Consider the following 22,384-nt stretch of genomic DNA (forward strand, 5'->3'; position numbering starts at 1 on the left):
TAAGTTTAAGTAGAATTTTTGGTCTATTTATGAGTCGAAAGACTTGGAATACAAATCCTTTAATGATGCCTTTTTGTCATTTTGAAGCTAACCAGCTAACATCCCTATTCTCATATGAGTTTGGAACAAATGGGGGTTAGTAAATTACAAAATCGTCATTTCTGGCTCCAATTTTAAATGTAAATGTGAATAAGAAAACCTAACTAATGAATTTTCAAGAATAATTTCCTTCTGAAAAACATCCACATTTATCTTCCCATGATCAATGTGTTCCCTGAGCGGTCAGAAAGTGCTCCAAAAGTTAGGGATTGTTTAAGGGAGATGTTGGAAATCAACTTAGCAGCCGTCATTAAATAAACGTTTGATTGCATGATTGTGATAACTATCAAAAAAGGAAATGCAGCTCTATGCAAGAAAGAGGTCAACAGAGTAGCATCCGTGTCCTCATTCAACTCCTGCACCTGTTAGACCTGCAAACTAAAAAAATCCTGTGTATGCTGCATCAAATGAGCCTGCCATTAAAACAGAATTGCAAGATAAACCAGGACTGCAGCCTATAAGATCTAATTCAGATTTAGGGAAATGATTACCATATGCTGATCTGACCACTATTCAGACTCTTCATTTCATTCTCGGGAATTCATTCCTGTTGTCAAGTTTTCTCGAACAAAGTCAGATTAAGTCTGAAAGATGTTTCTATCAGATCCACATAGAGCAAGAACCATACATGTTTGCAATCAGCGCCCCCTTGAGAATAAAACTAGAAAGTTTTCTAGTTTAGAAAGAATAAAAAGTTTTTTTTAAGAAAAGTTCAACAATAAATACTAAATCTATGCTGACATAAACAGTGGGAGGGGTTTATTTCATTAAAGCATGAAGCAAGTTGAAGGATACATCCACATGGACATGGTGGAGGCTCATATAGTGTTTTTGCATCACACCACAAGGTATAAAAAGTTAGTGATTTCTCCAAGAGAAAAGTGCAGCTCTAAAGACGTCCTAAAGTCTGTAGTCCTGAGCATTTCAAAAAATGAGCATTTTCACATTGTTTACTCACCCTCATGTCATTTCAAACCTGTATGACTCACTTTCTTTTGTGGAAGACAAAAGGAGAGATTTAGCATAATGTTCATGCTGCTCTTTTCCACACAGTGAAAGTGAATTTTGCTGAGCTCTAAAAAAACAACACAAGAACCTTAAAGAACTTGAGAACAAAAGAATGAAACTTCCAGAATGAAAATTTCCTGATAATTTACTCACCACCATGTCATCCAAGATATTCATGCCTCCTCTTCTTTCTTTCTCCAGTCAAAAAGAAATTAAGGTTTTTGAGTAAAACATTCCAGGATTTTTCTCTATATAGTGGACTTCAATGGGGATCGATGGGTTGAAAGTTCAAATTGCTGTTGCAATGCAGCTTTAAATTGCTCTACAAAATTGCGAAACGAATGGTCATTTTCTAAGAAAAACACAAATTCATAAACTTTTTAACCACAAATGCTCATCTTGCACAAGCTCGACCTCAAACATTATGTAATCATATACGTGTGACGTAGGTAAAAGTACCAACCCAGTGTTTACAAAGCAAATGTGCAAAGAAGTAAAATGCTCTTTACAAAAAAAGGTAAAGCAATGTCGGCCAATTTTTTAAAGTACAGATGAAGAACTAACGGCGTGGCAATTTTTTTCAAATGCATGTACGTAACGCGTGAAGACGCGCATCGCAAAGCTAGTGCTAGAATTTGTGCATTTGTGGTTAAAAAATACACAAATTATTATTATTTTTTAAATGACCAATCATGTAGAGCCCTTTAAAGCGGCATTGAAATGGCACTTCTGACCTTCAACCATTCGGCCACCATTAAAGTCCATTATGTGGAGAAAAAACCTCAAATGTTTTCCTCAAAAACCTTAATTTATTTGCGACTGAAGAAAGACATGAACATCTCGAATGACATGGGGGTGAGTAAATGATCAGGAAACGAACTTGAACTTCTTTTAAAGTAACAGCTTGTTCATACAACTCGTGCAATATAAAGTATTTGGAAGCCGTTTGATAGCTGTGTGTTTGACAAACACTGTACTGTAGTGTCTTGCACATCACCTTTCTGCTCAGACATGGCGAGACTGAACATGTGGAAATGTAGGCAGCAATACTTTCAGCCAACATTTTTGATCAATTTTGGTCTGTACCTCACCAAATTTAGAAAACATAGTCCACATGTCATTTTTAGAGATTGACAGCTTCCATTCACATTTACTGAACTGGAAAAAAGTTGCATGGACATTATTAAAAACATCTACTTTTGTGTTCCACTGAAGTCATATGGGTTTGAAATGAAATGAGGGTGAATAAATGATGCTAAAATGTTCACTTTTGATTCCTTAAAAAGGAAAAAAAATTAGAGCATATGAGTTTCTGTATGAAAGAAAGGCCTATAGAGTTATTCAGAGAGCATAAATAGTGAGAAGGATCCAGATGATTTCAGCAAAATGCTTTTCTGAGGTCCCGTGCAGTTTATTAGTACAATACTGTCACACAATCATTCAAAGAATAATCTAAAAAACACCAAGAATCGTCTCATCCCAGAGCCGTTCCTCTTCTGTCCGGTTGTCTTCTTGATTCATCTTCTCTTTGCCTTTTTTCTTCTCTTTTTTGTGTTTGTGTTTGCCATCTTTCATTTCTGTTCTGACCTCTACGTGTTCCTCCATCTTTCCCTGTGGTTCCTTGCGCACCTCAACCTCTTGTTTCTCCAAGAGTTCTTCTTCTTTTTGTCTTTTTGCATGCTGTCCATCCCCGTGCCTCTTACTTTTCTTGCTTGCTCTTCTTTTACTTCTGGCTTCCTCGTCTTCACCAGAGCTTCTTTCTCTTTTTCTTCTCTCCTTCCATTTCTTTCTATCCTCTTCTCCTTCTACACTTCCTCTCCTGTCTCCTTTCCGGCTCTTTTTCCGTTCACCTCGTTCTATATCAGACCCTTCATCCTGGTCTCTTCTGCTCTTCCCTCGCTTTTTCACCTTCCTCTTCCGTCTCCTCCTCTCTCTGCTGTCGTAGCTGCTGCTGCTGTCAGTACTGCTGCTAGTGTAGGAGGAGGAGTCTGAGAAAGAGGAGGAGCTCAATGATTCAGGGCTCCGCCCTCTTTTATACAGGTGACCAGGTGTGAAAGGAGGACGGGCATGGGGTATATATCCCAGCCGACAGTGTGGGACAGGGCCTTGCATCCCAAAGCCAAACTGATTGACCTGAGGCTGGAATTGAGGTTGCCAGTGAGGTTGAGGGAAACCAGGAGGTGGCAACCGTGGTACCAGCTGGGCAGGATGAGGTATGTCTTCTGTTATCTGTGGACCTTCATTTGCACTCTCATCCAGACCCTTGCTTGCTTGTCCCACGGTGGCTGGCCCTGCTTTGGGCTCCAGTCCCCGGGCCTTCTGCACCTGGATGTAATCAGCAAGCTCATCCTGGAAGGAGTCGTACACTTTCTTCTGAGATTTGCACAGGTCCATAACTTTCTTCTCTCTAAGGGCAAAGATTAATGAGAGTACATTTCTCAGATTCAGATGGTTGATACAGTAACAAGCAGATTAAGATAAACATTAGGAATGTAATGTATTATTAATATTGTGGTATCGCAATATTATATGACGATATGAAACTATAGGTCTTCCAGGCAAAAAGTGTAGATTTTTTAAATACATTTAACCTTCTTATTCTAACATAAAAGGTCTTTAAAGTTGTCTTTTGGGCCATTATACTGTGGCACAGTATCTGTCAAATGAACTAAAAATGAATGTGAAATTTTGAAGTAAAAACTTTTTTGAAGAAAAAAATCAAATTTACTCCAATATTTTTGTACATCGTACACAAAATGTAAACTGCAGAAATAACTACAATTTGTATGAACATTTATTTTAAAGAAAATTAACTCATATTTCACTGGACCACAAAACCAGTTCGGCTTTTAAATGATGTATAAATCTCAAATTTAAAAAATCCTTATGACTGGTTCTGAGATCCAGGGTCAAAAATTTGCATAGACAGAATATTTTATATTAAATAGAAAAAAAATGAAAAAGAAAAACCTATGGTGAGATTTTGTCTATAAACAGGTATTAAAAAAAAAAAAGATTCATTCTAATTTCATACTGACTATGAAATATTTAAAAGCAGCCAACATTGGTTATTGGCCAATATTGATAATCAAAAAATGTCAAATATTTGCTGACTAAGTAGCTTGGCTTTTGTATCAACCTGATGCTAATGTAAAATAAAGTTCAATCTCATAAAACAAATATCCAAATCCTAGTGGCTGCAACAAAAAAGGCATCAGACAAAATAACCAATAAGAGTGACGTCACTCACTTGACAAAGTGTTTGTTTCCCTGCATGTGTGCCTGGTACATCTCTATCGAACTGAGCGTCAAACAGCAAATCGGGCAAGTCAGGGAGCTTACTTTAGTGCATGAGAGAAAAACAAAATAGTAGAACAGAGAGGGTATAACATGAATCAGTGACATTCTAAAAGTATTTTTATATTTTATACACTTTCATTACATGATTAATAAATTAAATTAAAAATAATATTCTTATGAATATTATTGAGTTTTTTTTAATATGATTTAAGTTGGCAAATGTAGATGCATATTAACATATACCATGTTCTGACTGTTCTCCCATCTGGTCCAGCATGTCTTGTCGGGCCTGGTTACGCTGATGCTTCCGTCCGCTGTAGTGCTGCTGGGCGACCAGAGGGTTGTTAAAGGAAGCGCTGCATAGTGTACAGTACTTGTTGGGGTCACTAAGATCAACCTCTTGATCGCCCAAGCCAGCAGTGTCCTTCTGCTCCTGACTGATCGGATTCTGCACAGCAGGCTCTGATGGGAGGACAACAGGAGCTGTGTGTATCTCTAGGACGGGTGCTGAAAGTTGAATATAACAAAAGAAGGTTATGACAGGTTTGGCTCACAGTGATGAAAAGTCACAGTCCCTAGTTTGATTTTACTCACCTACAGGTGGCAGGGGATTTGTTTTTCTCATGTTCTTAGCATGAACTTTGCCCTCATAATGCGACTTGGCCACAGTTGGAGAGCTGAATACCATGTTGCACAGCTCGCAGAACTTCTCTGCAGACAGACCTCTCTGTAACAAAATATGATGTATTAAATACTATCAAACATATAAGCAATATTCTGTATGATCTGTTACATACCAAAAGGCCTCCACAATCTTGGCTCGGATTATTTATTTTAGCTTTCTTGTTCTGCAGGTAAATCCTGACTTTTTGTGCATGCTTTTTCCCCTGGTAAAGAGAAACGAGTGTTAGAAATATGACTGCTTTTTTAAGGTTGCGTGAAAAAACCCTTGATTTCACAAACCTCATAATGAGAAACTCTCTGGGACTCATAAAGCAGGGTTGCTTCACAGATGTGACAGAAGTTATCTGTCAAGAGGCCTTTGAGAAGATCGCTGTCACTCTGAGACCCTGCAGAAAATCAGACCATAAAATTGAAATTGTAAAATCATATTTGAAATCACCTTGAACATAAATTTGTGTAAGGGATCATGTTTGTACAAATAAGAGTTTCATAGAGCATGTCATTTATGACTAGAAATAGATTGTAGATACAATGTGAGGCTTTTGGTAACACTAGTCAACATAAAAAGACACCACTGTACTGTATCTGCATTTTCATACTTGCATAAATCATTGGACTGAACTAAATGTGACAGTTTACATAAAAATGGTTTTACAGGTGATCAAAGAGATTTTTTTCTGCTTATATTTCCATGAATGAGGCCCAACTTGTGCATACAAAAGCATACTAGTAATAAAATATCAGGTTGTTGTGGTTAAAATGCTGTTATAAAAACACACAAATACAATTAAAGAGCAATCGTTTGAATCTGAGCAGCAGTACATTAAAATGTAAAATCAAAATGATTACAACTGATTTAAACAAACAAACAAACAAAAAAAATCACCAATTAGCCCAATAAATTGTGCATATCTATGTTTGTGCATGCTGTAAATTCTTTTGCCATTATTTTAATGAATGCAATGCTGCAATATACATAGTTCTAAAAGAAAGAGTGATACTCAAGTTATTGTAAAACTTACTTGACTTGCACAACTATTATTTGCATAAAAAGTACAAATTCAGTAAAACTGTTTCTTCAGCTCAAACTATTTAGTCACCAATAAGTTTGTGGACACTAAAATTGTATAAAAGCGTCAATTAATTAACGTTTATTAATCTTTTTTGTACTGCGGTCTAAAAGAACATATACATCTCATATAATATGATACGAATGTACTAGTTTTTATTATCATTTTTAAAAGAAATCACATGAACTAGTTAGAAATAAAAAATAAACACCTTAAAACGCACTAAAACGATTTGAAATATCACAAACGAGGTGTTACTTTTCATAACAATGGCGATGTAAGATTATTATGAGGCTAAAACGCATTCGCTAATGTTGCCTGGTTAACTAGATTGTTGCTTAGTCGACGAATTAATCGCTTTACACGATGGCATGATTCATTAAATCCACGTTTTATGTCTCATCATGTATTTTCAATCGATCCACTATGATAATTGACCTAAAAACACACCAGATTAAAAAAAAAGGGATTTTTTTGTGGTGGTTGTTTAAGGTGAACGATGGGTACTAATATTTAGCCTAGCCTAGCTTGTTTGTTGGCTCACTAAGCTTTATTACCACCCATGAATCCATCTCAAACAACTCAAACACAAGCATTCGATGCAAATTATCTCCACATGACTGCATTTCTGAAGTTTTTGAAGGGTTTCAACTGATAAGACTCACCTTCTTCAACCTGAGAAATATTGGTGTTAGTGTTTTGTACTGTTTCTGGATTGATATCGTCTGTATTTTTGATTTTGTCGGTTTCCGCACACTGCGGAGAACACGATACACGACCTTCGAGCTCGGACATTTTTTTAAACCTGGAAATTAATCAAAACTGTAACAGATTACGCTAAAATGCCAAAGAGCTCTACATGGCAATGGCTACGATATGAAGGGAGGTGATATGCGCAGTAGAATCACGTTTCTTTACTTGCCAGTCACTGAATTAAAGAGATGCTTACTGCCACCATCTGGTGTTTTCATGTTACTGTCCTAGTAAATTAAGAATCTAAAAATAAATAATAAATATCTATGTGTTATTGTATGAAGCGGTTATGTCATGTGCTTTACCATTAAATCAAATCAAGTCTGTATTTATAAATGCAATGGCAAGCCTTTTCTGCCAAAAAAGATTTTATTACCATTGAATCATAATGAAATAAAATAGGACCTCATTTAAACAGTGCATGCAATCATTAATTTTCCTGTCATTTTAGAAAAGTTTAACTATAGCCTAAATTTATGTTAAATTGTGAATGAAGTATAGTTTAATTTATACCTGCAACTGAAATGAATTTAGGTCAGTGAATTATTAACATAATGGTTTTATTCCTTCAGTCTGAGAAACAGATAAAATGTCATGAATTTCTTTTTGTACATTAACTGAAGACAAATCTGAACTGGCCAAAAATAGAGATACATAACTTCTGGCTCACTGAAGACACTGTGAAGACACAGCCAGTCCTCATGAAAAAGACATATAATTCCTTGAAAGTTGATTATCACACAAGAGAAACAGATGAAATCTGCTGAAATCTGTTAAAATAGTTACAATCTTGCTGAGAAGGTACTATAGTACAGTGCTGGTATCAGATATACAGTTGAGGTCAAAAGTTTACATATACCTTGCAGAATCTGCAAAATTGTCATTATTTATCAAAATAGGAGGGATCATACTAAATGCATGTTATTGTTATTTAAAAGACATTTACATATAGTCAACAAGAGAAAATAATAGGTGAATTTATAAAAATGGCCCTGTTTAAAAGTTTACATGCACTTCATTCTTAATATTGTGTTGTTACCAGAATGATCCACAGCTGTGTTTTTTTTTTTTTTTTTTGGTTTAGTGATAGCTGTTTGTGAGTCCCTTGTTTGTCCTGAACAGTCAAACAATGATTGTCTAATTTTGAGATCTATCTTTTCACACTGAGGGATTTGCAACTATTACAGAAAATTCAAAAACTCGCTGATGCTTCAGAAGTTAACACAATGCATTAAGAGCCAGGGGGTGAAAACTTTTGAATTTGAATATCAGGGTAAATGTAACTTATTTTGTCCTTTGGGAAACATGCAAGTGTCTTCTGTTCAAAAGTTGTCACCCCTGGCTCTTAATGCAATGCTTTTTTCTTTCTAGAGCATCAGTGAGTGTTTAACCCTTCTGTAATAGTTGCATATGGATGGATCCAAGATGGATCTCAAAATCAGACAGTCATTGTTGGAAAGATACACAATAATGCTGAAAAACCAAAGAATTTGTGGGACCTAAACGATTTTTCTTAAGAATATCAGGCAGTTTAACTGTTCAGGACAAACAAGCGACTCATGAACAACTATCACTAAACAAAAACAACAAAACAGCTGCGGATCATTCAGGTAACAACACAGTATTAAGAATCAAGCGTATGTAAACTTTTGAACAGGGTCATTTTTTAAAATGTAACTATTATTTTTTTCTTGTGGACTATATGTAAATGACTTTTATGTGAAATGTCTTATTCAGGTCAGTACTAAATAATAAAATAACATGCATTTTGTATGATCCCTCTTATTTTGGTAAAATAATTAACATTTTGCAGATTCTGCAAGGTGTATGTAAACTTTTGACCTCAACTGTACCATAGTATACCATTTTGTGCCTCATTATTTTAATTTCCTAATTTTCATATAGTTTGTTGTCAGTGACAAAACAAACAAATGTTATTTTTTGTTAAATTACACACAATATTAGCACAGACATTATAGTACGAATGCATTAAACATGTAAACATTTCATTTTTGTGGAGTGTCTTTTAGAAAGAGACATAGAACATCTGTCAGCATAGCAGTGAGCTATGAGACACCTTCATTACTCTTTTTCCTCCGAATCACTAGGACAGCCATGTAACAGAAGGTGGCAGTGAGGAGGACGGTTAAGAGAATCAACAAGCCAGTCCATGCTGCAGGACTCAGTCCCTTTCTGAAGCCCGCAGGTTCCTCTGGAAGAAGGCTGCTCACGCTAAGAATATAACCCAGAGCCCAGCCCACAGACGCCTCACCTGCCTGTAAAATACATGTAGTAGAGATTGAAAGCGTGGTTTTGTGTTTTTGCATACTTCACATTCACACAATTTGCATTTTATTCAGCAGGAACTTTAAAAATTATTTATCAGTTATAGTGTTTCTGTCAAGTAAACTCACCTTTTTCTGAAAAGCAACATTTTGGAAAGAACGCTCATCAAAGTTATAACCCCTAAGCATAAGGACTTGTATATACACTGCGACAGCACAATAATCCTTCAGGTATTTTTTCAAGTCTGGAGCTTTCTTTGTCATCTATAATGAACAGAAGATTAATTTATTGGCAGATTGTAGAAAAACTCACACATGCACACACACTCAACAATTATACCTCTTCTATGGTCATATTGCACACAGCTTGGGTAGCCTCCTCTAGCTGGGCAGAGGTGGTGATCTTCATCCCTGTACTTTGCTGGAGATAACTGTGAGTGAAGAAATAGGCTGAGAAGGCCTGAAAGAAAGAGAAATGCATGAGATTGTATTCTATTCAACTCATATGTTCCACTTTGTCCATATCTGAGCCTCTCACCATGAAGCCCCCGCTGATGTTGGGCTGGAAAACTCCATTAAAAGAACACTGAGAAAAGCGGCATAACTGGAAGGAAAATATATTAGAAGTGTTGCCAAGGCAGCTTTGGTAGTCCCCGGTGCCTTGAACCCTGATCCAGGAATGAGGGTTGTAAGGTTTGGGTCTCTTAGACGCTGTACAAGGCGAGTCAAACACTTTCTCCAGCTTGAAGTCATCCCTGAAGTCAGATGGGTAACAGGGATTGTACACTTTGCTAGCATTACCCTGGGACTAAAAACATAATTGATGAGTGTAAACTGTGACAGAACAAAAAAAACTAAAAATATAGTTTACATACAGTATATATGTGACCCTGGATGACAAACCAGTCATAAGGGTCAATTTTTTGCAATTGAGATTTATACATCATCTAAAACATAATAAATAAGATTATTAGAATAAGATAATTTCACTCATGTATGGTTTGTTAGGATAAGACAATATTTGGTTGAGATACAACTATTTTGAAAGTCTGGAATCTGAGGGTGTAAAAAATCTAAATATTGAGAAAATGTTCTCCAAGTAGAAAATTTACAAAATATCTTCACGGAACACGATCTTTACTTAATATCCTAATGATTTTTGGCTTTAAAGAAAAATCGATCATTTTGACCCATACAGTGTATTTTTGGCTATTGCTACAAATATATCCGTGCTACTTAAGACTGGTTTTGTGATCCAGGGTCACATATATACATTGAGGTATTATCGAATTGTGATGCAAAATATCATACTTCAATCAGGTAGGCCAGGATCTGACGGAGAGCCTCTTCTTTACCATAACACAGATAACTATGTGTGTAGAGGGAATACTCCTGGCCATAGAGCCGCAAGGTCATACGGTTCAACTCGTTCTCAACAGTCTCTGGGGTCTCAAAGGTGATCTGTGTGGACGCCCCACCTAAATCCAACGCTCCGACTGTTTTTCTGCCAGAGTTAAGCCAGCGGCCTACATAGCCATACTATAAAGTGTGGAAATGAGCAAAGAAAGAAAGAAAATGGCCACTAGATGGCCCAAGCAGTTGAGAAACTACCATAAACCACAACATTGGCTTAATACTTAAATGTCTATGATGATAATAAACGACCAAGCTTAAGTATAATTAATTTATGGACAGTTTTTTGACAGGAAAGTACCTTTATGAAGTTTTCAAGGAGGTAGTTGACAGTGACCCAACCGTAAACCCCCTCTTCCTGACCACTCAAAATTACTGCTCCTCGAAAGTTGAAAGGAAAGGATTTGATTTTTTGTTTGACTTCTTGAAGAATCTGAGATGCTTTGTCAGGATTGGCAATTCTGGAAAAAAATATGGAGAAATTAGGTATTTGGAGGTTAATGAAAAAAGCATTCTCTCAATCAACTTCTGGGCCAAATCCTGACTGATAGCAACCCATTCTTTCATAATCACTTCTTGTAGTTTGTCAGAATTAGTGGGTTTTTGTTTGTCCACCCGCCTCTTGAGGATTGACCACAAGTTCTCAATGGGATTAAGATCTGGGGAGTTTCCAGGTCATGGACCCAAAATTTCAACGTTTTGGTCCACGAGCCACTTATCACTTTTGCCTTATGGCATGGTGCTCCATCGTGCTGGAAAATGCATTGTTCTTCACCAAACTGTTGTTGGATTGTTGGAAGAAGTTGCTGTTGGAGGGTGTTTTGGTACCATTCTTTATTCATGGCTGTGTTTTTGGGCAAAATTGTGAGTGAGCCCACTCCCTTGGATGAGAAGCAACCCCACACATTAATGGTCTCAGGATGCTTTACTGTTGGCATGACACAGGACTGATGGTAGCGCTCACCTTTTCTTCTCCGGACAAGCCTTTTTCCAGATGCCCAAAACAATCGGAAAGAGGCTTCATCTGAGAATATGACTTTGCCCCAGTCCTCAGCAGTTCATTCGCCAAACTTTTTGCTGAAGATCATTCTGTCCCTGATGTTTTTTTTTGGAGAGAAGTGGCTTCTTTGCTGCCCTTCTTGACACCAGGCCATCTTCCAAAAGTCTTGGCCTCATTGTGCGTGCAGATGCGCTCACACCTGCCTGCTGCCATTCCTGAGCAAGCTCTGCACTGGTGGCACTCCGATCCCGCAGCTGAATCCTCTTTAGGAGACGATCCTGCCGCTTGCTGGACTTTCTTGGACGCCCTGAAGCCTTCTTAACAAGAATTGATCCTCTTTCCTTGAAGTTCTTGATGATCCTATAAATTGTTGATTTAGGCGCAATCTTAGTAGCCACAATATCCTTGCCTGTGAAGCCATTTTTATGCAACGCAATGATGGCTGCACACGTTTCTTTCCTCCTTTTAACATGTCAAGTCTGCCATTCCAACCCAATCAGCCTGACATAATGATCTCCAGCCTTGTGCTCGACAACATTCTCACCTGAGTTAACAAGACGATTACTGAAATGATCTCAGCAGGTCCTTTAATGACAGCAATGAAATGCAGTGGAAAGTTTTTTTCGGGATTAAGTTAATTTTCATGGCAAAGAAGGACTATGCAATTCATCTGATCACTCTCCATAACATTCTAGAGTATATGTAAATTGCTGTTATAAAAACTTAAGCAGCAACTTTTCCAATTTCCAATATTTATGTAATTCTCAAAACTTTTGGCAACGACTGTATATCTTTCTTTTTTTATGTGGCCATTGTATGCATAAAACAATTCCAAACTACATGTAGCAACATATCAGGAAAAAACACACTCACTTCAGAAGTCTCATGCCAGCAGTAGCTCCTAAATACACAGGGGTGCGGTGATGTCTGTCTGGGGGAATGTCCCGCATGGCCTGCTTCAAGCACTCCTCAAGGCTGCGGCCCGCTTCACCCCGCTGCCCAGCATAACTAGAGATTCCTCCTCCTGCATTTTTTTTAAATTAATATTATGCTATTTGATTTATTTTTATTACTACTCTGCAGAAATCTTACCTAATCTTAACTATGTATATATTTTGTATCATACCATGCATATCGATGCTTTGTTGTTGCTTTAGATGTTTATCTATATGGGAAATATCTCTAACATTAATCTAGCTAAAAATGTTAGATATTTCAGCAAGTCCTTTGACCTTTGACATGACACTCGCTATGCTGGGTGACCACGCCTGTGCCATTTAACTTGTCCGCAGGCCATCTGTAGATGTACAAGGCAGTGTGTGAGGAGCCAGCATCCAGCACAACCCCATACTGCAAGAGATTTTTTTTAGAATGTGATCAGCATACATTGTCCTTGTTTTTTTTTTTGTTTTTTTTTTTTTATCTCAAACAAAAGTAAAACTTAACAGATGTTTTGAATTGATTTATTCGCAGAAACCACTGCAACCACATATTTTGAGATAACCATCATATTTTCACTACAGTTACTTCTAATATTTTGTACATACTGTGTGTTTCTGTGACCTGTTACACAGTTATTTACCCACGGCTCCCAAGGGTTAACACGTACCTGTTGCCTGATGACACACTCCTGGAGATGCAATTCCCAGACGTTTCTGGCATAACAAACTATCCTGAGTCTGCGTCTTCATTTGTTCCAGGGTTCCCAATAGGAACAAAATGACCTTTCTGTATGTTTACCTTGTGAAGGCTAACATCCACACAGCTCAAAAACTCCTTAAATACACTGTACCTGGTTATAATGTAATTTTAGAGACTAATTATTACTGGTGGTTCACAATGTGATCTTTAGCTTTAATGTTGCTGTCTGTAATCAAGTGATTAGATATGGATTCTTAAGTACCTGAGGCAGAGCTGAATATAAAAGCACAATAAATTCACTATTCCAAACTAAGAGAGATTTATTAAACATTACTCTACTAGCTGCGCACAACATTTCAGGCTTTTTATTTGTCCACAAAAACAGCACAATTCCTCTTTGTATGATTTGCCAAAACCGTGCACTGTGTAAAATGCAATAAGAAGAAAGAAAGATAGACAGAGTGAGTGAGAGAAAGAGAGAGAGAACACAAAAGAACATAGACGTAATCATTCTTACCATGAACTCTGGTGGCTCTCTCATTTCATGTATAGATACTGTAAGAAGTAGAATAGACACAATTCCAAACAGAAAGATCGCCGCTGAGACAAGAAACTTAACAAAGAGTTTATCCATCAGTGAAGTTGGGGTTTGCCTGATGTAATTGATTGTGAAGAACCAAGGGAAACCCCTCCGCCCATCCTGCTCCTTCACAAGAGAACAGACTTCTCTTGTGCAAAGAAGCCCCTCTGATAGAAACAGTAACATTAGAACCATTTCTTTTAGGGTCTAAATAATGATAATAAAGTCTACAAGAATTTACTGCTTCAACTGCTTAAGGAGTTTCTGTAGTATATTAAGAAATACCAATTTTGCAGTTGTACATGTTTCATTGTTATTAAGACTATTTGCAAATATACAGTTGAAGTCAAAAGTTTACATACACCTTGCAGAATCTGCAGAATGTTAATTATTTTACCAAAATAAGAGGGATCATACAAGATGCATGTTATTTTTTTTATTTAGTACTGACCTGAATAAGATGTTTCACATGAAAGACATTTACATATAGTCCAAAAGCTGTGTTTTTGTTTGTTTAGTCATAGTTGTTCATAAGTGTTCTGTCTGCTGTTCTTCAGAAAAATCCTTCAGGTCCTACAAATTCTTTGGTTTTTCAGCATTTTTGTGTATTTGAACCCTTTCCAACAATGACTGTATGATTTTGAGAGCCATCTTTTCACACTGAGGACAACTAAGGGACTCAAATGCAACTATTACAGAAGGTTCAAAAGCTCACTCATGCTTCAGAAGGAAACACAATGCATTAAGAGCCATGGGGTGAAAACTTTTGAACAGAAAGAAGATGTGTACATTTTTCTTATTTTGCCTAAATATCTTTTTTTTTTTTTCATTTAGTACTGCCCTTCAGAAGCTCCAGAAAATACTTACATGTTTCCCAGAAGACAGAATGCATAATGTTTCCTGCATCAGTGAGCAATTCAACCATCTGTAATAGTTGCATATGAGTCCCTCAGTTGTGCTAAAAAGCTAAAGAATTTGTGGGACCTGACGGATTTTTCTGAAGCACAGCAGGCAGTTTTAACTGTTCAGGACAAACAAGGGACTCATGAACAATTATCGCTAAAAAAAAAACAAAAAAACAGCTGTGGATCATTCAGGTTACAACACAGTATTAAGAGTCAAGTGTGTGTAAACTTTTGAACCGTGTAATTTTTATAAATTAAACAATTGTTTTCTCTTGTTGACTACTTTTTGTACTACTTTTATGTGAAATATCTATCAGTTCAGTACTAAATTAAAAAAAAAAAAAACATTTTGTGTGATCCCTCTTATTTTGGTAAAATAATTAACATTCTGTAGATTCTGCAAGGTGCATGTAAACTTATGACTTCAACTGTAGATAGATGATACTAACTGATAACTGATAGAATAGCTGTTGTTGAAACACAATGTTCTGCACTAATTATGACCTTTCTGTAAAATGAGGGAGTGTTCCAAACATTCCTAAATCGTCTTCCATCATCTGTTTAAAATGTGACTCCTAAAGTTTTTTTTTTACAAGGTTTCTCTTCTTTCAATGTCCACTGCCTCTGAATAGGATAATTCCTGCCAAGAGCAGAGGCCCACTGCATTAACAAGCCTACTTTGTATCCACAATGCACTCCTCTTCATGTGGTAAGAATTTCCTGTTTGGTATTCAAAAGGAGAACTCTGTGGAGGAAAATGTGTGACATAATCTGCATTTTGGAGAAAATGAATGTCCACTCGAATGAATGAGCAGTTATGCTTATGAGAAAACAGAATGACTACAAATCCAGATCTCAAAAAATACGGCAAAGGTTATGTTTTTGATTTACTGTTTACAATACAGTCTGTTCAATGAAAGCATGTATTAAGTGATATTAGATCTGTGTATGTTTGCATTCGCTTGAAAGCAGAATGAAAAACATTTCTCACGAAACATTCAAGTTTAAAGATTCACAAGCACGCAAAGTTCAAACAAGAACTATTTATATGAACAGTATTTAACTCTTTCAAGCTTCACGAGATAAAGATTAACATAGATGGATAATACAGTGATTCTGCAAATTAAAATACACATAATTTTCAATGTAATGGCAAACCTAGGAAGTCATTCAAATAAATACAAAACTAAAAGTTCAGGAACTGAGTAACCTGACAGCGTGAATAATTTCCAAACATGGAAAAATCTCACACTGGAAATGTTCAGTGTTATTTTAGCTCATCAAACAAAACACAGCAGCATAACACATATAACACATAAATGTGTCCTAGATGGACGCACCAAATATTAAGAACAAAAGCAATCAAATGTCTCTCAGTCCTGCCAGTCCATCTCTGGTGTGGTGTTCTGAAATATTGGGGGGACAAAATCTTCATTTCGACACAGGTGCCAGACCATAATACAATAATAATTCAACAGTAGCAGCAGCATCATTACAACCAAAGCCAAAATGACCAGAAGGGCCACTGCAAGTCTCTTTCTAGTGCAAAATGGGTGTGATGAGCAGTGGTCATTTTGGCAACCTTCCTCCAGTGAGTGTTTAGGCCTGAAGTGACCGGACAGGCAGTGTTTAATCCAGGTCCCAGCAGGAACAACAGGGGAAAACAAGCAAGCCTCTCTCTCCCCCATCATTGCAGAAAGATGCAGCTTCTTGGCCAATGAGCAACTGTCACCACCACCTGGCAGCCAGTGTCTGAAAAAAGAAACATACAATGGTCATATGGACTCAGCAGTCTAGTACAAGTTATAGCAACAACTAATTAAATATTTTCCACCAAAAAAAAAAAAAAAAAAAAACCTGAAAAAATATTTTTGTAGCATCCCCTAGCAACCTATTTTTTTTTTTTTTTTCACAAACCAGCACTACTCGCATTTCCTTCAGAAAAATCTTGTCATTATTCTGGACAAAATAACGTTTTTTTAAACGTCGTAAAACGCCTTAAAAATCTATGTAGTGGTTAAAATTATTTTTCTTTTAAAAATGTAACGACAGCGGTGTCCGTTTTATGTCAGAACTGTAACTATGGCAGCATATTTTGGCGAATTTCATATTGTTGAGAGTGAAAGCTAACTGTAAACAAAGCTAAAAAAAAATGTTGTTTTCCTACTACTGTTGTTCTGTCCACTTTCACTTTTATGATTTACCGAGGAGAACTACAACGTTGAATGAAAAAAAAAAATACTTGTTTTGGACGCGGGGATCCGTACCCTTTACCTGCGTTCAGTCAGTAGAATAAACAGATCCCGCAAGAACAGGTAAGACGACACGACTTTGTCCACACCGCGAATGTGCACAGTGTTGACGATAAGGAACCTTTTGTCGTGTCGTTGCAGTATAAAAAGTGTTCTTTATACGTTTTAGTAATTAGCTATCATGTAGTTTTGCGCTGCAAATGCTAAAGTAAACCGACCTCACCTGTTGTTGCAGACGTCAGTGTTTGCAGAAGAACAGTTTGTCCTCACTGATGTTGATACCGCCTCTTAAATACGCTCTCAGGCGTTTCCCTCATACTTTCAAATTCATAATTAGATTAACAAGTCACTGTTTTGACCGCTACCCCCATAACGTAGACGCGTGACTATGTATGTATGTATCTCCACCTCTCTGTAGCTAATATTGAACTTTCTGGAAAATGGATAGTCAAATTGGAGGGTGTGTTTATTTACTGCAGTATGTCTCTGTGCATGTCTTCATGCATTGGGATTTTACACGAGGAATGATCTAGTTGAAGTCAAAAGTATACATACACCTTGCAGAATCATCAAAATGTTATTTATTTTACCAAAATAAAAGGGATCATATAAAATCAATGTTATGTTACTTTAGTGATAGTTGTTAATGAGTTCTTTGTTTGTCCTGAACAGTTAAACTGCCTGCTGTTCTTCAAAAATGTCCTTCAGGTCCCACAGATTCTTTGGTTTTTCAGCATTTTTGTGTATTTGAACCCTTTCCAACAATGACTTTGATTTTGAGATCTATCTTTTTTTCACTGGGGACAACTGAGTGACTCATATGCAACTATTATAGAAAGTTCAAACGTGTACTGATGTTTCAGAAGGAAAAATTATGCATTAGGAGCTGGGGGGTGAAAACGTTTTGAATATGAAGATCAGGGTAAATTTAACTTATTTTCTCTTCTTGGGGCACATATAAGTATCTTCTGTCGCTTCTAAAGAGCAGCAATAAATAAAAAAAAGATATTTAAGCAAAATAAGAAAAATGTACACATCCTCATTCCTTTCAAAAGTTTACACCCTTGGCTCTTAATGCATTGTTTTTCCTACTGAAGCATCAGTGAACATGACAGTTTGATTTTGAGATCCATCATTTCACGCTGAGGACAACTGAGGGACTCATATTCAACTATTACAGATGGTTCAATCGCTCACTGATGCTTCAGAAGGAAACACAATGCATTTTGTCTTCTGTGAAACATGTAAGTATCTTCTGGAGCTTCTAAAGATCAGTAAATGAAAAAAAAAAACCATGATATTAAGGCATAATAAGAAAAAGGTACTGTGGTACTTTTCAGTTTGAATATGTTTTATATATTTTCCATTTTGCATAAGAAAGTTTTAATAATTAAACTATAGAGTGCTAATTACTGTGAAACTGTCTGAAAGGGTTAAACAAAATATTATGTGTAGAGAAAATGCTGCAAACTGCTGAGAACTTCCTGTGCCTGCAAGATAAGAACAGATACTTTCGAAAGTTTGACAGGATGTATGAGCCGACAGGATGTCTGAGGTGTGTGTGCGTTGGAAAGATACTTCTGCTTTTAGACGCCAACAGCAGAAGATACACGGAAGAGTGATGAACTCATATAAGGGACTGTTTTCTGAAAGAGAATTCAGAAGAACTCGGAAGGACAGAGTTCTTCTCCAGCGCTGTTTTTGCTCTTGATTTCTCCTATTTGCTGAGCTTGAATAAAACTTTTAAACTTTTGATAGATTGACTCCTGAACCATTTTTGAACATGCAGAGGACTATTTGAAAGTCCAACAATTTGGTGACCTCCGACGTGATGGTTCACGGAGTTTTCTGAGACAAAGGGAAATATCTGAATTCAACACAAAGAGCCGGCTCGTAATCAAAAGGTAAGCAGAAACCTTTTTAATTAAATTCTGCGATTGATTATTCTAAATGAAGTGTTGAATTTGGACTATTTTCTGTTGTCAATGGAGAAATCAACAGTATAAAAGTTGAGAAAAGAAAATATATCCTGTGGTAGGATAGTTTGCTGTGGTAGCATAAGTCCTGTGGTAGGACAGTCCTGTGGTGGGACAGAATATATCCTGTGGTAGGATAATATGCTGTGGTAGCATAAGTCCTGTGGTAGGACAGTCCTGTGGTGGGACAGAATTAATCCTGTGGTGGGATCCTAAATTTAGTCGGGGATTTTACAGAATTCCATACCTGACGAGGGTGGTACTGGCGTAAAATCTAAAGACCTACCCGACTGAGGCAGTGAGTCTGCTCACTATAAAAAAGAGAATTTGGGCCGGAGAATTGAGTGAGGGTGACTGTAAATAAGAGAAAGTCAGGGTACTGACTATAAATAAGGAGAACTGTATTTTAGGGGCAGATAGTGGATTTACTAACGTTAGTGAGGGACAGAGTAGGGAGCGCGCAGACCATAAAAGACGTCATGGAGGGTGAATTTGACAGAGAATGTACGGAATATGATTGTCCCACACTTGGACAACAGTGGGATGAAATTATTGAAATTGTAAAAACCCAAACTGATCCAAAAGATATGAAAACACGCATGCTAGAATTGGAGACTTGTAAACATGAAATGATTGAACATTTTGGTGATGATTGCATGGAGAAAAAGGGTTCTCTGTTTCAGAAAGTAGGGGTGAAAGAAAAGAGAGCGCAAGAAGCTCTTCAAAGAAATAGAAAAGAGGAAGTGGGTTTACTGCAAAGACGAGCACACGCGAAGAGAGAGAGAGAATTAGATGCTGATCGCAGGAAATGGGCCAGAATAACTGCCGCGGCCGCCATTTTAAAACCAAAAAAGAAGGAAGGAGAAAAGGGCGAGGTCAATTTTAAACTGAGCAAGAAGCAGGAAGCCGAGGCTAGTTCTCCCCCCCCTCCTACAGCTCCTGCTGTGCAGAGACTATATCCAGACCCCCCACCCCCCTACAATCCAAGTACGGGTAAAAAATTGAAACAGCTGCCTCTCAGGAAAATTGTGAAACAAATGCCGCTGTACAAAGTAAAAGGTGGAACTTTGGAATTGGATGAGGAAAGCAGTCAGGGTCGTAGAAGTAGCATGGTAGAATTCCCCGTTGAAGATGAGGACGAAGGTCAGACCCATAGAAGAGAATTGAAGGATGAGGACAATGAGGATGAAGTGGATGAAGATGAGAATATAGAAGGTGAAAAGGATTTTCCAGTAGGTGAAGAAATAGTAGTTGAGGGGCAAGGAAAGAAAGGAAATGGTAAGAAAAATAAGAAAGATGAGAAAGATAAGAGGGGTATGAAAGAAACTAGTGACAGTGACTCAGACAGTGACAAAGCGTATGTTAAGATGGAGGGCACATTTGCAATCAGTAAGGGTGAAAGGGTACAGATAGGGAAGAAAACCAAAGAAAATCTCCCTAGCACACTTCAGCCCAGATCCAGCGCAAGACTGAAAGAGATGTTGCTAGGAAAACAGTGGGAAGGGAAGACTGATTTATCTGATATGGGAACAAAATTCCAGTTGCCCATATTGGCTGGCTCTACAGGGCCTGTGTATCAACCGTGGTCCCTTACGGACTTAGAAACATTAGTGAAGAAACTCCCTGCCATTACAGAGGGAGGAGGTAGATGGGTGAACAAACTTTTTGCATTGTCACATGGTCAGGTCCTCTCCGTAGGAGATTTGAGACAGATAATGAGCAGGGTGTTGTCTGCACACCAGATGGCAGACTTAGAGAATATGGCTCTCACCAGAAATGTGAGCAACAGCGCCCCATTGGTGACTGGGGGAGGCCAATCGCCCTTATGCCAAGCCATAAGAGATAAATTCCCCACACCTGATACAATGTTCGAAAACATGAAATTTAAACATAAGCCTGGTGAGAATGGAGCAGCATATATAAATAGATGCTCTCAAGAATGGGAGGAGACTTGTGATGAAAACCCCATGTCTAACCCTGTCACTAATAGAATTTTCAGGGCAGCAGTGTTGTATGGAGCTCCAGCTGGCGTGACCCAAGCAATGGAGCAGTCTCCAGAGGTACCTGGCAGTGATGATGCAAAATGGAAAAGGTACGCAGTACACTTTATTGACAAAGCAGTAGAGAAGGCAGAGAAAGAAGGAAGTGAGCTGTTGAAGCTGCAGAAGGAGCTTCTGAAACTGCAGGTCGAGGAGAGGAAGTCAGCTAAAAATAGGAGTCTCAACACTCAGCGACAGCCTACAGCGACAGCCTACCCTCCCACCTACGCAGCCACAACCATAGGCTGACCCTGTACATGCAACTATTGTAAAAAATCATAACTATGCCCCACAATATCCCAAACAACAGCAGTGGGATGGAGGTAGGGAAATCCATATCTAGCTTCCTGAAACAGACAACCCTATCACGCTTTTTACTGATGGTAGATGTCACAGAGCTGATGATGGGACATTGAAGGTAGGATTTGCTGTGGTTGAATTGTAGGGTGACAAATTTGTGACAGTAAAAGCAGAACCCCTAGTGGGGAAACAATCAGCACAGAAAGCAGAACTGTTAGCATTGATCAATGCATTGAAACACTCTGAGGGTAAAACAGCAAATATCTACTCTGATTCTGCATACGCAGTTTCTGCAGCCCATGTGGAGCTGCCTGTGTGGGTCAGATGTGGATTCACAACCTCGTCCGGCCGGCCAATTACTCATGAGAAGAAGCGAGAGAGCTCTCCAGAAGCCACCACGCTACCTAGCAAAGTGGCTATTGTTAAGTGCACTGGTCATTCCCAAAGAATTGACCTACCGTTGAATGAGGATGCAGATATGGCCATAAACAGAGCCAGATGTGACGTCCCTTCTCCCTGAGTTTTGACATTGCTGCCCCAGAACACAAATTCGTGAATTGGCTAAAATCTGTGCACAGATCAAATTGACATATTGCTTCAAACAATCGAGAGCAAATGGAGAGAACATCGTTGGACTGCTCCACTAAAGGTAACCGCACACACTTCTCACTGTGTTAGTCTTGCAAGAAAAGTTGATACGTGGTACCACCTGAGCCAGTGTTGTCCTGCGGATCAGCCGTCCAGATCCTTGGAGGACACCAGAGTGGACCTGGCTTCACAGGTCCAAGAGAGGGAGGATACAGGTGACACACAAAATACAGGTGACACACAAACACATACACATACAGGAGAAGACCCAAAAGAGAATTTCCAACCATCACAAAATAATCTGCAAGCCCTGCAAGTGGTCCATAAGACTGGGGATTTATTCACAGCCCCTAACGGTGAGCCAGTAGCTCATTGCATCAGTGCAGACTGTGCATTTGGAGCAGGCATAGCAAGGAAATTCAGGGAAAGGTACGGGGTTGAAAAGGTGTGGGCCCAAGAGAAGACAAAAGGTGACTGTGCCCTAACACACG

The 22,384-nt window shown here is 38.1% G+C and overlaps 2 protein-coding genes across 2 annotated transcripts; both read right to left on the reverse strand.

Annotated features, from left to right (window-relative positions):
- Positions 1-847: 847 nt before the first annotated feature.
- Positions 848-7,042, reverse strand: zmat1 (zinc finger matrin-type 1). Its single transcript, XM_073824321.1, has 7 exons — positions 6,827-7,042; positions 5,371-5,477; positions 5,205-5,294; positions 5,002-5,134; positions 4,651-4,914; positions 4,358-4,448; positions 848-3,514 (listed from the first exon to the last, which is right to left on the reverse strand). Exons 1-7 carry the CDS (start codon positions 6,954-6,956, stop codon positions 2,560-2,562), a joined length of 1,770 nt encoding a protein of 589 aa, XP_073680422.1. The 5' UTR covers positions 6,957-7,042; the 3' UTR covers positions 848-2,559.
- A 415-nt stretch (positions 7,043-7,457) lies between these two features.
- On the reverse strand, positions 7,458-13,920 carry entpd2b (ectonucleoside triphosphate diphosphohydrolase 2b). The gene is made up of 9 exons (XM_073825056.1): positions 13,771-13,920; positions 12,845-12,962; positions 12,486-12,636; positions 10,914-11,073; positions 10,511-10,738; positions 9,738-10,007; positions 9,540-9,659; positions 9,329-9,463; positions 7,458-9,190 (listed from the first exon to the last, which is right to left on the reverse strand). Exons 1-9 carry the CDS (start codon positions 13,885-13,887, stop codon positions 8,981-8,983), a joined length of 1,509 nt encoding a protein of 502 aa, XP_073681157.1. The 5' UTR covers positions 13,888-13,920; the 3' UTR covers positions 7,458-8,980.
- Positions 13,921-22,384: the final 8,464 nt, after the last annotated feature.

This window comes from Garra rufa, chromosome 19 (genome assembly GCF_049309525.1).
Source record: "Garra rufa chromosome 19, GarRuf1.0, whole genome shotgun sequence".
Taxonomy (NCBI): domain Eukaryota; kingdom Metazoa; phylum Chordata; class Actinopteri; order Cypriniformes; family Cyprinidae; genus Garra; species Garra rufa.